The following is a 15,425-nucleotide window of genomic DNA, read 5'->3' as shown; positions in this document are numbered from 1 at the left end:
CAAAGGAAATGACCTGGATGAATGCATACTGTGCATGTTCTGTGGGTGTTGGGGCACATACAGCATCTGCACTGGAGACTTGAAATGATTCTCTTAGACTTTCCAAATGTTATTGGACTAAATGGAACTAACTGATAGTGAAACAAGGTCTTTTGTTGGGATTGATGCCCATTTATTCACTGTTTTTTTACAGTGATGACAGTGCGCGACAGGAGCTAGGAGGTATATGTCCACAGTGTTTTTGTAATTGCTTTGTCTGACAAAATTTCCACAATGTAGGTTTAATCTTAAAAAAAGGAACTGCACCCAGTCTAATAATCCTTCATTTACTGCCATCTAATGGTTGCTGCATGCCTAACTACACCACTTCACTTAGTACTATAGCACAACACTACATCACAACTTTCAACACACAGAGATCAGTGCTAAATGCTTTTCCTCCACAAGATCCAGTGTGGAGATACTCTTTGAGTTACATTTTGAAAGAAACAATATTTCCAATCAGATCAAATTCACTCCATGTATACTCTGCCAAAACTTTATGTGGTCATCAACATAATAGCCCAATAAGTATAACTCTGGAATTCTGGGTTTGTGTTGCCAAAATAAAACTGATGTGTGCTAAAACAACAGTGATGTTGATAAATGTGTCAGTTTTACAACCACCACACCATTCATAAATGTATAAGTGCGCTGTGTTGCATGTAACTTCATCAGCACACTTTATCTTCATAGACTTGACTGGAATTGCATGGCTTAACGTCATATGCCAAGTTATTTACATGGACTGCAAAAGCAATCATAATTAAATTATTATAATGTATCCGTTAAAGATGTTGTGGGGCTGTCATGGTTGACACGACTCAGCCTCCCTGGTAAGGTCTATTCGGGGGTGCTGGAGAGGAGGGTCCGTCGGATAGTGGAACCTCGGATTCAGGAGGAGCAGTGTGGTTTTCGTCCAGACCGTGGAACTGTGGACCAGCTCTACATCCTCTGCAGGATCCTTGAGGGTGCATGGGAGTTTGCCCAACCAGTCCACATGTGTTTTGTGGACTTGAAGAAGGCATTCGACCGTGTCCCTCGGGGAGTCCTGTGGGAGGTTCTCCGGGAATATGGGGTACCGGACCCCCTGATAAGGGCCGTCCGTTCCCTGTATGACCAGTGTCAGAGCTTGGTCCGCATTGCCGGTAATAAGTCAGACTTGTTTCCGGTGAGGGATGGACTCCGCCAGGGCTGCTCCCTTAGAGATAGGGTGAGAAGCTCAGTTATCCGGAGGGAGCTCGGAGTAGACCCGCTGCTCCTCCGTGTCGAGAGGAGCCAGATGAGGTGGCTCGGGCATCTAATCAGGATGCTTTGTTCAGGGCACGTCCCACCGGTAGGAGACCCCGAGGAAGACCCAGGACATGCTGGAGAGACTACGTCTCTCGGCTGGCCTGGGAACGCCTTGGGATCCCCCGGGAAGAGCTGGACGAAGTGGCTGGGAAGAGGGAAGTCTGGGCTTCCCTGCTTAGGCTGCTGCCCCCGCGACCCGACCCCAGATAAGCGGAAGAGGACGGTACGGTATCCTTTAAAAGTCAAGTCAGTCATGTGATGCAACAAGGGTAGATAGATGTGCCACCGATTGCTCCCGACAACACCCAGTCAAAATAATCCTTTAGTGGACTTATTACACCCACATTTTGGAAGATCAAGGAAGAAAACCAAAAACTTGTTCTCAAAGTTGAGCCCAAAATGTCAGAGACTAATAATGCCATCACCAATTTGGACAAATCCATAATTGGACCAGTTGCAAGAGTCACACAGAAAACAGACAGAAAAAGTGATCAGCATGTCTTCCACTATGGAAGCTTCTGCTTCTAGAACTGGACAAAACAGTGCTTCAACTGCATAAACACAATGACTACCTGCTTGAAAAAGTCAATTAACTCAAACTAGAGCTGGCACAATAACATCTGAATCATAAATCTACCAGAGGGAGGTGAAGGCACGAACCCAGTGAAATCTTTCACTGACTGGCTTCCACCTGCCCTGGACCCTGACAGTTTCTCCAACCTCATCATCATAGAGCAGGCTTACAGGGCACTATTCCCCAGACCCCCACCTGACAGGAAACCAAGACCTGTCATAATCAGATTCTTGAAGTATTAAGAGTAGCAAAGGTGCTTCAAAAGAGATAAAAACATTCAACACAACAGCATACCTGTCATACTATTCCCTGATGTGAGTCCTGGTCTCGCCATATGTAGAGAGTTACAATCAGAAAGATGATCTTTGCACTAATCCTCCACAAAATGCTGAGGATTTTCCATGACAACCAGCAATGATTCATCATATTCAAAACATTCAAAGAAGCCATGGCATTCCTTCATAAGCCACGTCCTGAGTGACTGCCTAGACTGCCAGTGGTACTTCCAATGGCACAAAAGATAACTATCTCTTGTTAGGCATTTTTGAACAGTTGGTGTAACCGTCCATTATAGTTCAACCTCCACTTACATTTTTGTACTACTACAATGGAAGAGTGTGTGTTGGACACAACAGCAGGCAGCTCAAATAGTTTAACCTCAGTCACCCAATTTGAATTTGCCATTAGTTGATTTGATCACTTTTTATTTTAAAATGTGACTTTTGATGTTGTCAATATTTCAACTTTGCCCTTACATAATATATAATATTCTAACTTCCCTTAACATGATATAAAATGGAGGGTGATAATGTTAATGTTAAGGTTGCAAGTTTGACACCTGAGCAAAGAGGCTGTTTTTTTCGATGAGCATCATACCATGCAGATGTGTGTTGGCTTTAAGATTGAGCCATGATTAAATCTTTTTGATACCGCCAGGTTTTAAACTCTGAGAGCTTTCAAGTTTCACCATGGAAACCAGAGGTCAGCTGAAAACTGTCAGTAGCAGATAAGGCTAACAGGCTAGCCTTCTATTTCAGCACCAAACCTGGGGCCCTTCCAACCCCCAGGCAGGGCTGCAGAGTTAATCCCTTACATTGAGGCTTAACAGGGGAAGGATAACTCACACTTATAATTAATTCAGGGGCTTAATTTGCACAGAAAATGAAAGGAAATTGAATAAAAAAATGAAAGAGCATCAGCAAGAGCGACAGGGTTGGTGTGTGTGACTTCCATTAATGTTATCTACATGCAGCTCTCTGTCCCTTTTTACCTCTGCCTGTTAATATGCACGCCCCCACCTTTGCTCTCCCTCTTTCTTTCTTTTTGTTTCAGTAAGCTTGGTTTTGTTCTTTTCCATCATCACCCTCTGCAACCTTCTACATCCCTTTTTACTTTCCTCATGTGTGTGACATGTGGATACAAAAACTCCTTCTTTTCTTCATTCTGTTAACAGTCTTTGTCTTTACCTATTTTAACAGGTCAAATACATCGTTTTTTCTAATCCACCACTCCTACAGTTAAGGTTTTATTAAGTTTAGACAACTGTGAAAGTTAACTTTTGACATCTTCTCAGTGAAGTTGGAGACACCTTACATCCAGCAGTTCAACCTTGAAAATGAAAAATGTTTACATATTCATTGGTAGATTCTACAGATGTCAAACACTGCTGAAATCAGGATGGCTTATCCTTTCCAGATTGAATCGTCATCATCATGTTGAAATATTTTCTTCGGTGTTAAAAGTAATCTAGTATTGTTGTCTGCTGAACTGCATGTACTGTAGCTATTGGAGCATGAACATATTAATTGCCAGCTTACAATGTACCTAAAATGTTATTTGGTATTGTAGTGATAAATGCCAAAAGCCTGTAGGTAAAAGCAGTGAACATCGAGCTAAAAGTGGTGACATTTCAACAATGTTGAACTGAAATGCTTTAGCTACTCATACACACACTGACACAAGCAGTTACATGCTGCACACAGACACACACACAACTTCCATTTTCATCTGCTCAATGATGGAGGATGGGGCTGTGAGCAAGCAACTCCAACTACAAAAGCATCATTACCCATGTCTTACAAACTTGTGTAAAATGAGATTAGCAGGTGATAGGGACCAATAAAAGTCATAGATTTCTTTATGCTCATTGAAATTAGTTAGTTGATGAAATCTCTATCATTTTCCTCCACGCTGTCTATCCCTTTCATGTAGTTCGCCAGTGGAATCGGTTTTATTTTATGCTATCACCACCCTCCACAACCTGTTGCTGCACCAAGAGGGAGCCAAGATGGCGGTGCGTCTGGCTGACGGCCTACAGAGGATGGTTCCCCTACTGAAAAAGAGCAACCCCAAGTTCCTAGCCATCACTACTGACTGTCTCCAGCTCCTGTCCTATGGCAACCAGGAGAGCAAGGTAAGGGTGGGTTTGTGAATCTTTAATGTCAGATAGGAGATCTTAGTTATGTCCACTTACAGAACTACACCTACTTTCTGTCTCTTATCAGCTAATCATACTAGCCAATGGGGGCCCAGAGGGTCTGGTGTTCATCATGAGAAACTACAACTATGAGAAGCTGCTGTGGACCACCAGCCGTGTGCTCAAAGTGCTGTCTGTGTGTCCCAGCAACAAGCCAGCCATAGTAGAGGCTGGTATGTCCACATTACTGAATGTAGACCATTGAGTGGAAATGGGTGTATAGTATGTTAATGTACTTTTACACCTCTGTTCAGGTGGTATGCAGGCTTTGGGTCAGCACCTCACGGGTTCCAGTCAGCGTCTGATCCAAAACTGTTTGTGGACACTCCGTAACCTGTCAGATGCTGCAACCAAACAGGTATGTATTGATCCACTAACTAAATGAAACAAAATAAAACCTCAACAAAACAAACGGCAGCAGCAAAAAACATGCTCTAAAACAGAGGTTACTAAGAGGCGGACCGTGGTCTGGATCCGGACCCAGACACCATCCTATCCAGACCTGGACCTGTAACTGATGAAATATTGAGGATTACTACTTCAAGCTACTGAAAATATCACAGACATTATGATCTGCACCTTCACTTGAGGACATCTTCACAAATTGTACATCAGTGAAGTTTAATTGAATACCCCTGCTCTTAAATAATAAGTAAAATTTTGCCCTAGTATAGGTTTACTTATTGCACTAAAATTACTGTAATTATTACTCTTGATTGAATGTAATTATGCACTAAAATATAATTTCGCTATTTCTCCTTATTAATACAACACAGTAAAAAAAACATGTTTTCTTTGGATGGCAGAAGACACAAAATCACAAACAATGGTCTATTGTGATCAGAATGTTTGTGGGTGTAGATGGGAGTGGACACACAAATTAAGGAGCATGCAAGTGTGTAACACACATTGCAGGAGCAGACAGTACCCATCAAGAATCCAGTGGGAGTGGCATTAAGAAAACATTTCTGTGCAGGGCTCTAGTTGCCACCACCAGTACTATTGTCATTGCTCTACTGTCAGTGCTTCAACTGCTACTATTAGTGTCAGTGATACCACCACTACTATTGTCAATGCTACCACTACTACTACTACTGCCAATGGTCCTACCACCACTACTACATCTACCATCTACTCCAACTGTCATTGCCTCTACTATAGGGACAGCTGTGGCTCAGAAGGTAGAGTGGGTTGTTCACTGATCAGAGGATCAGTGGTTCAATTCCCAGTGTGTCCTTGGGCAAGATACTTAACCTCAACTCCTTGGCTATGTTCACACTGCAGTTAAAAGTGACCTGAGCCTGATTTTTTCGCTCAAATGTGGATTTTTGGAGCTACAAATGACCATATTTGGACTGAGATGTCAGCTGCTAGCTGTTTAGTGTGGTGTATTTACAGTCTATGGCTAACTGTGATAATGCGAATGCTAATTCCCACAAGCAGAAAACAAGCATTAAATGATTAAAAAAAATGCACCATTGCTGTTACTGCTGCCATTGCTCCTACTGTCACTACTACTACTCCTACTACTATAAGCAGAAAACCATAGCCCTACTATGATGTGTTCATTTGTTCTCTCTCTATCTCTTTGTGTCCATCGGTCACTCTGTCCAGGAGGGGTTAGATGGTCTTCTGCAGATACTGGTAACTCAGTTGGGCTCAGATGATGTCAACATGTTGACCTGCGCCACTGGCATCCTGTCCAACCTAACCTGTAACAACTCACGAAACAAGGTAGTCATGATGGTATACTGTATGGGTATGTGGACATCTGATCATTTTGGTCACATTGTGACTGTTTACTATGTCGTTCCATCAGTAAGGGTTTTAATCTGCTAAGCCAGCCTCCACCCTTCTCTTTCCATGCTTTGAACAAGATGTTGCCCCCACAAGTCTATTAGTGACATGAAAAACTGCCCCAGACAAAATGTACACAAGTTCATAGATGTGCATGTTCACAGTATTATTATGACTTCAACTGACAATTTTAATAAAATGGTAATTTTGATGTACAGTATTCAGTATGAGACATAATGTAAAGATTTAGTCCCTTTATTCATAATGTTGATTTACTATAAAACATATCCCAATTATAATATAATACGTATATACATATGACATATTGTGTCTTAATAATGAGACATAAAGACTTATTTTTATAATTTTAATATTTTCAGCATTCCTCATTTTACCCCTTAATTTAATTATTAACAAAAGATCAATCAATCTCTATTTGTATAGTGCCAAATCACAACAAAGTTATTGATTGATTGATTGATTGATTAACAAAAGAGGACCCACCAAACTCCACTCTTTATTACTTTCATAACATCAGTATTTCTTAAATTGCTTTCACAACTGTTCAATTGGTTCTAACCAAGAAAGTAAAACCAATTGGTTGTGTTTTAGTTCTTGTTTGGTTTCATATTTACACTGACTGAGGTGATGTTGTCCTGCATTACCCCCACTACATGCACCCACAGGAATCAATTTCCTGTGAAACAGTTCATGCTATAGTTCACTGAACCTGATGTGTTTATTTGATTAGTTTAGTGTCAAAATGAGTTAGTCCAGGCTGTCATAAATGTCATAAGTAATGGCAGTTTTGTGCTAAATAAGAGGTACCTTGAACCACATTATTACAAGGGACAGTTACTGTGTGGTACATTATTTCCATTTTTAATATTAATATAACTACTAAAATACACATTCAATCTCTGTCCCCTTTTCAAGTTCAAGTTCAAGTTCAAGTGTACTTTATTGTCAAAAATCTATGTAACAGGGTTAGCACAGAAGTCTGAAATTGCATTTTACCAGTCTCCAATGTGCAGTTAAAAAGACATGTAAAAAAGACATAGACAAAAATCCCCCCCCCCCCCCCCCCACACACACACACACACACGCACACGCACACACAGTGTGCAAATATTGACATAATACACAACCACACGCACACACACACACACATAGCAGCAGAAGTACAATCAGTGGTCATAGTAAAGTGAAAGTGTAGATCTGTGTACAAAGTGCAAGAGTAAAGTGCCAGTGGTATGGTGAAGGAAATGTTCATGGAATGTCATCCAGTGACCTTGGAATGTTCATGTGGTTTTCTTCAGTGTGTTGATGAGTCTGATGGCTTGTGGAAAAAAGCTGTTGCTCAATCTGCTTGTGCGGGACCGCAGGTTGCGGTACCTCTTCCCTGATGGTAGAAGGGAGAACAGTCTGTGTGCTGGATGAGTTATGTCTTTGATGATGTTTTCACTTCCTTAATAGTAGTAGTCATTTTTTGATTGGGACCACGTACAGTGTTAAACATAAATGTATTGAATGTACTATAATAGAGTCCGTATACTGTGTTTTCATCAACATGAGTGAACTACCATAAGTGCTCAGAGTCCATTACACAGAGACTGTAGATATTTGTGTAAAACATAATTCTATGGGCAGTTCAAAAGCAGCTAGTCTCATATGTTCTGAAACCATGGTGATTGTGAAGTGCCACTAGAGACTATTATTTTATGCTTGTTGAGAAGAGAACATTTATTTATTCGCTTACAGTACTTTCTTTTGCACTGTTTTCATTCACAATTTACATAAACTGTATAATTTCGCTATGTGTTGAAGTAATGGCCAGAGGCCCAGCAGTCAGACTGTTCCCAACAGGCACATTTTGAATGGGCAATGCACTAGTTCACAATGTATCAAAACTCATTGGAGCACAATTAATCATTAAAGCAAGAAATCATTCTAAATATTCAGCCACAGCAACCACAGAGCTTTACAGAGGTGGAATATCCTTGATTGGCTGAGTCATTCACTTGATGTGTACCTGACACAACTGTTTACAGGACATAAGTGTGGATGCTTACATTGTTTATAGTTATTATTATAGTTATCTATTATTATAGTTACATGCATATTTAATTTATGTGCTCATAAAAACGTCAAATGAACATTCACAGAAACTCCTGCAGGATTTAAGGCACTTGAGTGCAATGCAAAGCTTTTAAAAGCTGGTCACGTTCTATTTTCCTGTGTATATGTATTCATTAAGAAAACAACAAAAATACATTGTGTGTGTGTGTGTGTGTGTGTGTGTGTGTGTGCACCCAGGCTGGAAATCAAAGACAGAAAAGGTGAATATCAATATAATACATTGCTTTTTTTTTAAATTGATTTTCCTCCAGAGTGCAGGTTGTCTAAAGTGAGGGATGTGCACAGCAGCTGAGATCTTAACAAAACCTGCATGTAGCCTACACACACGTGTGTACATGCAGGCTACTCCATGTTTTTAAAATGAGTTAAAGACTGTGTAAAGTGAATTCAGACATGTTCTTCTAAACACATTAAATAGGTCATAAATGTATTTCTAAAAAATGTGTAAAAAGCATTTCAACCATTTAGATTTGAATTGTGGAGCTAGGCTTCACAAACTGTGTTTCAACATTTCTGTGTTCAAGATTTAGTGGGCAGGTCTGAAAATTAGCCCCTGCTGCAGTAGAGGTATAAAATAAATACATTCAGTGCACACTACTACTACTACAGTCTACAATTAGCCAGTTAGCTGAGTTAGCCACCGAGCCAGCCACTGAGTTAGCCGCCGAGCTAGCAGCTGAGTTAGCAGCAGAAAGCTCTCAGACCTAGTGTCCATGTTTCTGGTAGAGGTGGTGACTTTGATTGACAGGTGACACTTGGTAGGGGGCGGGATTTCAGCAAACTCGGTGGGCACTCCCATAGCGTTTGGTAGCAAAGAAAAGGCTGAGTTTTACCCAACTTTGAAGCCTAATTTCATATATTTTTTTAATCATTCAAATTTGCTTACTTCCTCACTTTCCTTACTTTACACAGTAAGGAGGAGCTGGAGTGTCACTGCACATCTGCATTAAAGATCAATTCTTTTTTTTCCTACCTGTTATCCCTCAGACTCTGGTGACTCAGTATGGTGGTGTGGAGGCATTGATTCATGCTGTGCTTCGTGCTGGGGAAAAAGAGGATGTTGCTGAGCCAGCGGTCTGTGCCTTGCGTCACCTCACATCCCGCCATCAGGACGCTGAGCTGGCCCAGAATGCTGTGCGGCTGCACTATGGTATCCCTGCTGTGGTCAAACTGCTGGGACAACCACACTACTGGCCTGTAGTAAAGGTGAGGGGTGGCAGTACTCTGTATTAGTAGAATGTGGGCTAGATAGAAAAGAGAGAAAGAGAAAGGAAAAGAAGGAAACAAAAGGAATGTTGGAAAAAGGAGAGGAAAGGAAATGGCATTGATGGTGTTGATGTGCTGTCAGCTCATCAGAAGCAACATGACGATACAGTATGTATTGTAGCACCACCTCGCCCAGGCTGAAGGTATAACACACATGAACACATACAAAAAAACAACACACCAAACAGCACCCATAGTCAAGCATGCACAAACGCTGTGACACACATCTCTCACCATGCTTCACTCCCAAAACGCTTCAGCTATGACAACACCCACTGGTTCACTGTGTCCCTGGAGAGACAGACAAACAAAGAGAGCGAGAGAGACACTGAGAGCTCCAGAGACAAAGCATGCTGTTTTATTTCTCATTGTGGAGGAGAAGCACTGTGTCTGAAGGCATTGTGTGTAAACGCTGGCAGTGGACTGTGTAGGTACAAAGCATTTTCATCATTTTAATCTTCCATTTTCTTTAAATAAATATGCTTTTCCTTTTAAAGGTGAGTACTACACTAACATCATTCTTGTCAATATAATCCCCTCATTTTTTCATTATTCTTCAGTGTATGTATGTATGTATGTACACCGCGTTCCAAATTATTATGCAAATGATATTTTTCTCAGATTTTCCTAAATAGTCAATGAGAATGAGAGTCAGTCTAATTTTCAAGTCATCAACCGTTAGAGTATAATTCAAATTTTATTGAACAAACGTCCCAATGATAACAGTATTTTTTTCAAAAATAAAAAACTCAAAATGCACTGTTCCAAATTATTATGCACAACACAGTCTCAAAACATTTTATAGGTTGTAAAGAACTGAAAATGGTCATTTGTTGAATTTGCAGCATTAGGAGGTCATAATTACTGAAATCAAAATCTATTTGGACTGGTCTGGACTGGTGTGTCATGGCGGCGAGCGCAGGTGCCACAGGTAGAGGCTCTGTTTGTCCTCGCGTAAAACCTGCAATCTACAAAACTGATGATGGGAAGGTGATTGTAGAAGACGAACTGTTAAACTTTATTGTGGTTAAAATGAAGACATTAAGCCATGATGAAATTGTCTTGCTGACAACAAACAATTTTTCATCCGAATGGATCGAGGAGTCCAAGCGACTTCTGTTTGATGTTTGCCCGAATACATCATTGCGCTGTGTTGCGCACAAAGGCCCGCAGAAGGACATAAATAATATCAAAGCCTGCATGCGGGTTCTGAATGAATGCGGGGAAGACATTCCGCGTTTTGTGTCTTATCATCTGGATGAACTTCCACCTGTCGGGTTTGGCAGTATGGACGCCTCGGCGCTGCTCAGCCGAGTCGAGCGGCTGAGCCATGAGGTATCTGGCCTGAGGAAAGCACTGGAAAAGCAGGCTGAAGTGAGCGAGAGCCTGGGGTCGGTTGCTGCAGCCATGGACCGCCGAGTGGCAGCGGTGGAGAGCTGCCGCGCGCAGGGCTGCGGCCCTGGGACTGCCTGCACCACAGGGGAGGGGACGCGGAGACCGGCAGGCCCTGGTCGCCAGGAGGAGTCATCAGCGGCTCCCGATGCGGGGATTGCTGGCGCCTCACGCGAAGGGGTGAAGGAGCCACAGGGTGATCGCTTGGAGGTAGCGGCGGCTTCGCCACGGCTACAGCGGCTGTCATCACCGTGGACCGAAGTGGTGAAAAAAGGTCACAAGAAGGGGGTGCCTTTGAAAGCAACCGGGCCACAGAGATCACAAAACAGGCAAGCTCACGTGAAAAGCGAGCAGAGGAATAGTGGGATTACTGGCACTGCTACGGGGAGCAACATTGGAGTAGTGAAAACAAAGTTGGTGAATGTCTTTGCCACTAAGTTTGCTCCTAGCTTGGATGCTGACACGCTGCGTGTTTATCTTTCTGAGAAACTGGAGAATGAAACAGTGTCGTGTCGGAAGATCGAGTCGGCCCGCAGCAGGTATGGCTCATTCCACATTACTGCTGAATGTAATAATGTTGCGGACATGTATGAACCAAAACTGTGGCCCGCTGGGGTTTATGTGCGCCGATTTTATGAAGCTCGTGGCCCAAGAGTCCTTAGTGACGAGGGGGGCAGTGAGCTGAAATGTCATGGCACACCTGCTGCTCAACGTGAGAATGTGTCTGCATAGGTGCGCAGTGAATCCAAAAAACTATCTATGAATATCTGTGTTGCGTCTTACAATGCGCGCGGGCTGCGTGTTGGCCACAGCGAGACTGATAAATCACGCAGATTTGTGGTAGACAAGATATTGGAGAGATGCGACATTTTGTGTGTTCAGGAGACGTTCCTCGCTAAGCAGGATCTGGAAGGACTTAACTCCCTACATAATGACTTTCACGGGGCTGGCGAATCAACAACAGACTTGAGTGCTAAAATTGTCCGGGGGAGGATCTCAGGAGGGGTGGCCACGCTTTGGAATAAAAAATTTGACCAAGGAGTTAATGTCATACAGCTGGGAGTTGACTGGGCTATTGCAATTGAGCTGTGCTGTGATGATGAGAAAATAATAATCCTGAATGTATACACACCATATGAATGTAGACAAAATGAGGATGAGTACATCAGCAGACTGGCATTTATAATGGCATTCATTCAGGACAATCCTACCACATCTATTTATATTGTTGGGGATTTGAATGCTGATGTAACTGATGCCAATTCTTTGTTTGGTAATCACTTAAACCAGTTTTGTTCTGACAGTGGGCTGGTTTTATCTAGCAAGATACTTTTACCCAATGATAGCTACACATATATAAGTGAGGCCTGGCACTCCACTTCCTGGCTAGATCACTGCCTGTGTACTGAGGATGCCCACAACTCCATCAACGAAATAAAAATTGATTATGATATGGCTACTGCAGACCACATACCTTTCCTGTTGGTGTTGAACACAGGCAGCTTACCTGTGTTGCTGCCTGTAGATAACAATACTGATGTTGGTAAAATAGAGTGGTCAAAATTGTCAGAGGCTGACCTTGCTATGTATGTAAATCAGTCTGATGCTTTGCTGGGTAATATCCAAATCCCAAAAGAGGTTTTATTGTGTCGGAATATGAACTGTAATAATATACAACATTGTGAAGAGTTGTGTTCAATGTATGAAGCTATTGTGGGGTCTCTTTATGTGTCAAGCAAGCCTCTGTATAGACGCAGAACAAAAGCATCAAATGTTAAACCAGGGTGGAGGGACCATGTTGAAGCACTGCATGTGGAGGCCCGAAATGCTTTTAAAAAGTGGGCTGTGGCAGGGAAAAGTAGACATGGCCCCTTGTTTGAGGATAAAAAACGCACAAATGCCCGGTTTAAATGTGCACTTCGATACATTAAAAGGAATGAAAATACTATGAGGGCTGACTCATTGGCAAGGAAGCTGCAAAATAATAATGTTAATGACTTTTGGAAAGAAATAAAATCTGTCAATAACTGCAAAACCCCTCTCCCTTCCAATATAGACGGTGTGAGTGGGCCTGAAGAGATCTCACAGTTATGGCGTCAACATTACTCTGAGCTGCTAAACTGTGTAAAAAGTGACTTATTTATAGTGGATAATGTTGAGTTTAGTAGTGATGTTATTGTAACTCCTGCAGAAGTCCACGAAGCAATGATAAAGTTAAAAGAGAATAAGGCCTGTGGTCTAGATAATATTACAGCTGAACATATCAAGCTTGCCAGTGAGAAACTATGTCCTTTGATGGCTATGTGCTACACGGGTCTGCTAGTACATGGAGTCTTACCTGACTCCATGCTTTCTGTTGTGCTGGTACCAGTAATTAAAGATAAAGTGGGGAAAATAAATAGTTCAGATAATTATAGGCCGATAGCCCTGGCTAGTGTCTTGTCTAAAGTGCTTGAGGCAGTTCTGTTGGGTAGAGTAGAGAAGTATGTCTTGACCACAGACAATCAGTTTGGGTTTAAGAAAAAACTTGGCACAGACTTGTGTATATATGTTTTAAAGGAAATCTTGCATAAATATAATGTACAAAATACTACAATGTTTATGTGTTTTATTGACGCGTCCAAGGCGTTTGACCGCGTCAATCATAAGAAGTTATTTTTTAAACTGACTAAAAGTGGGGTCCCTGGTTTTTTAACTAGAATACTGGGCTATTGGTACTCCCATCAGACAATGAGGGTGAAATGGGGGAATGTGACCTCTGCTCCATTCCTTGTCACCAACGGTGTTCGACAGGGCGGAATTTTATCTCCTTTTCTGTTTAACGTGTACATGAATGACCTATCAATGTCTCTAAATAGTTGTGGAACTGGCTGTAGGGTTGGTGATTCAATAATTAATCACATTATGTATGCAGATGATCTGGTCATCCTTAGTCCCTGTACTGCTGGGCTGCAACAATTGTTAAAAATATGTTCACAATATGGAGAAGAGTGTGACATAAAATATAATGCTAGTAAGAGTAAGATCATGATTATAAGGAGCAGAGAAGACAAACGATCTCCCTTCCCTGCTTTTTATCTGGCTGGCACCGCACTCTCTGAATGCAGTGAGATCAAATATCTGGGCCACATAATTGCTAATGATTTGTCAGATGATGGTGATATTTATAGGCAACGGCAGAAACTGTATGTGCAAGCGAACATGTTGTGCCGTAAATTTAGTATGTGCTCTGAACCGGTCAAGATATCACTCTTTAAAGCGTACTGCACACCTTTGTATACTGCACACCTGTGGTGCCACTACAAACAAGGCAGCTTTAGGAAAATCATGGTGGCTTATAATGACTGCATGAGGCTGCTGCTTAGAATACCAAGGAGGTCAAGCGCAAGTCAAATGTTTGTCAATGCTGGGGTACCTACTTGTGCAGCTGTGCTGCGTAATCTTATGTATAAATTCATGTGCAGAGCATCTGAGTCACAAAACAGCTTAGTTGCTGTCTTGGCTAGCCCTGCACGTAGCTCTGTGAGACTCTTCTCTAACATGTGGAATCACTGGCGAACATGCCTGTATGTGAGACAATGAATGAGAATTTTGATATATCTGGGTTTTTTTCTTTTTTTCTTGTTTGTTTGTTTGTTGTTTTTTTTTCTTCTTTTTGACTGTCCTGTTTTCTTTTTTAAGCTTTGTACTGTACTGTGCTGTTTTTTAATGTGATATGGATCCCTCTGGGTCTGAAATAAAGAAAGAATTGAATATTTCAATAAAAAAAAACCATCTTAACAGGCCAAGTTACATGTTAACATAGGACCCCTTCTGTGATATCACCTTCACAATTCTTGCATCCATTGAACTTGTGAGTTTCTGGACAGTTTCTGCTTGAAACATCGGATCAAGAGAGCAGCTGCTAAAATGCCATCATGAAGCAGCAAACAGGTATTCGAAGCTGCTGATGCCTCTGGAGTCCCACGAACCTCAAGGTGTAGGATCCTCCAGAGGCTTGCAGTTGTGCAAAAACCTACTATTCGGCCACCCTTAACCAATGCTCACAAGCAGAAACTGTTGCAGTGGGCCCAGAAATACATGAAGACTAATTTTCAAACAGTCTTGTTTACTGATGAGTGCCGTGCAACCCTGGATGGTCCAGATGGATGGAGTAGTGGATGGTTGGTGAATGGCCACCATGTCCCAACAAGGCTACGACGTCAACAAGGAGGTGGGGGAGTCATGTTTTGGGCCGGAATCATGGGGAGAGAGCGGGTGGGCCCCTTTAGGGTCCCTGAAGGTGTGAAAATGACCTCAGCAAAGTTGGAAGAGTTTCTGACTGACCACTTTCTTCCATGGTACAAAAAGAAGAACTGTGCCTTCCGTAGCAAAATCATCTTCATGCATGACAATGCACCATCTCATGCTGCAAAGAATACCTCTGTGTCACTGGCTGCTATGGGCATA

At 42.0% G+C, this 15,425-nt stretch overlaps 1 protein-coding gene across 1 annotated transcript in view; it reads left to right on the top strand.

Annotated features, from left to right (window-relative positions):
* The window catches only part of LOC128379599 (junction plakoglobin-like), a 190,242-nt gene that overhangs the window by 149,047 nt on the left and 25,770 nt on the right, over positions 1 to 15,425 (top strand). The window contains exons 6-10 of the mRNA XM_053339286.1: positions 4,118 to 4,319; positions 4,411 to 4,555; positions 4,637 to 4,740; positions 5,997 to 6,116; positions 9,306 to 9,524. Of these exons, the coding sequence (XP_053195261.1) occupies positions 4,118 to 4,319; positions 4,411 to 4,555; positions 4,637 to 4,740; positions 5,997 to 6,116; positions 9,306 to 9,524 (790 nt within the window). The remainder of the gene's footprint in view (positions 1 to 4,117; positions 4,320 to 4,410; positions 4,556 to 4,636; positions 4,741 to 5,996; positions 6,117 to 9,305; positions 9,525 to 15,425) is intronic.

Source organism: Scomber japonicus, chromosome 18 (genome assembly GCF_027409825.1).
Source record: "Scomber japonicus isolate fScoJap1 chromosome 18, fScoJap1.pri, whole genome shotgun sequence".
NCBI classification, from domain to species: Eukaryota; Metazoa; Chordata; class Actinopteri; order Scombriformes; family Scombridae; genus Scomber; species Scomber japonicus.
Note: the sequence above shows the minus strand (reverse complement) of the source record. Positions and strands in the feature narration are given on the sequence as shown.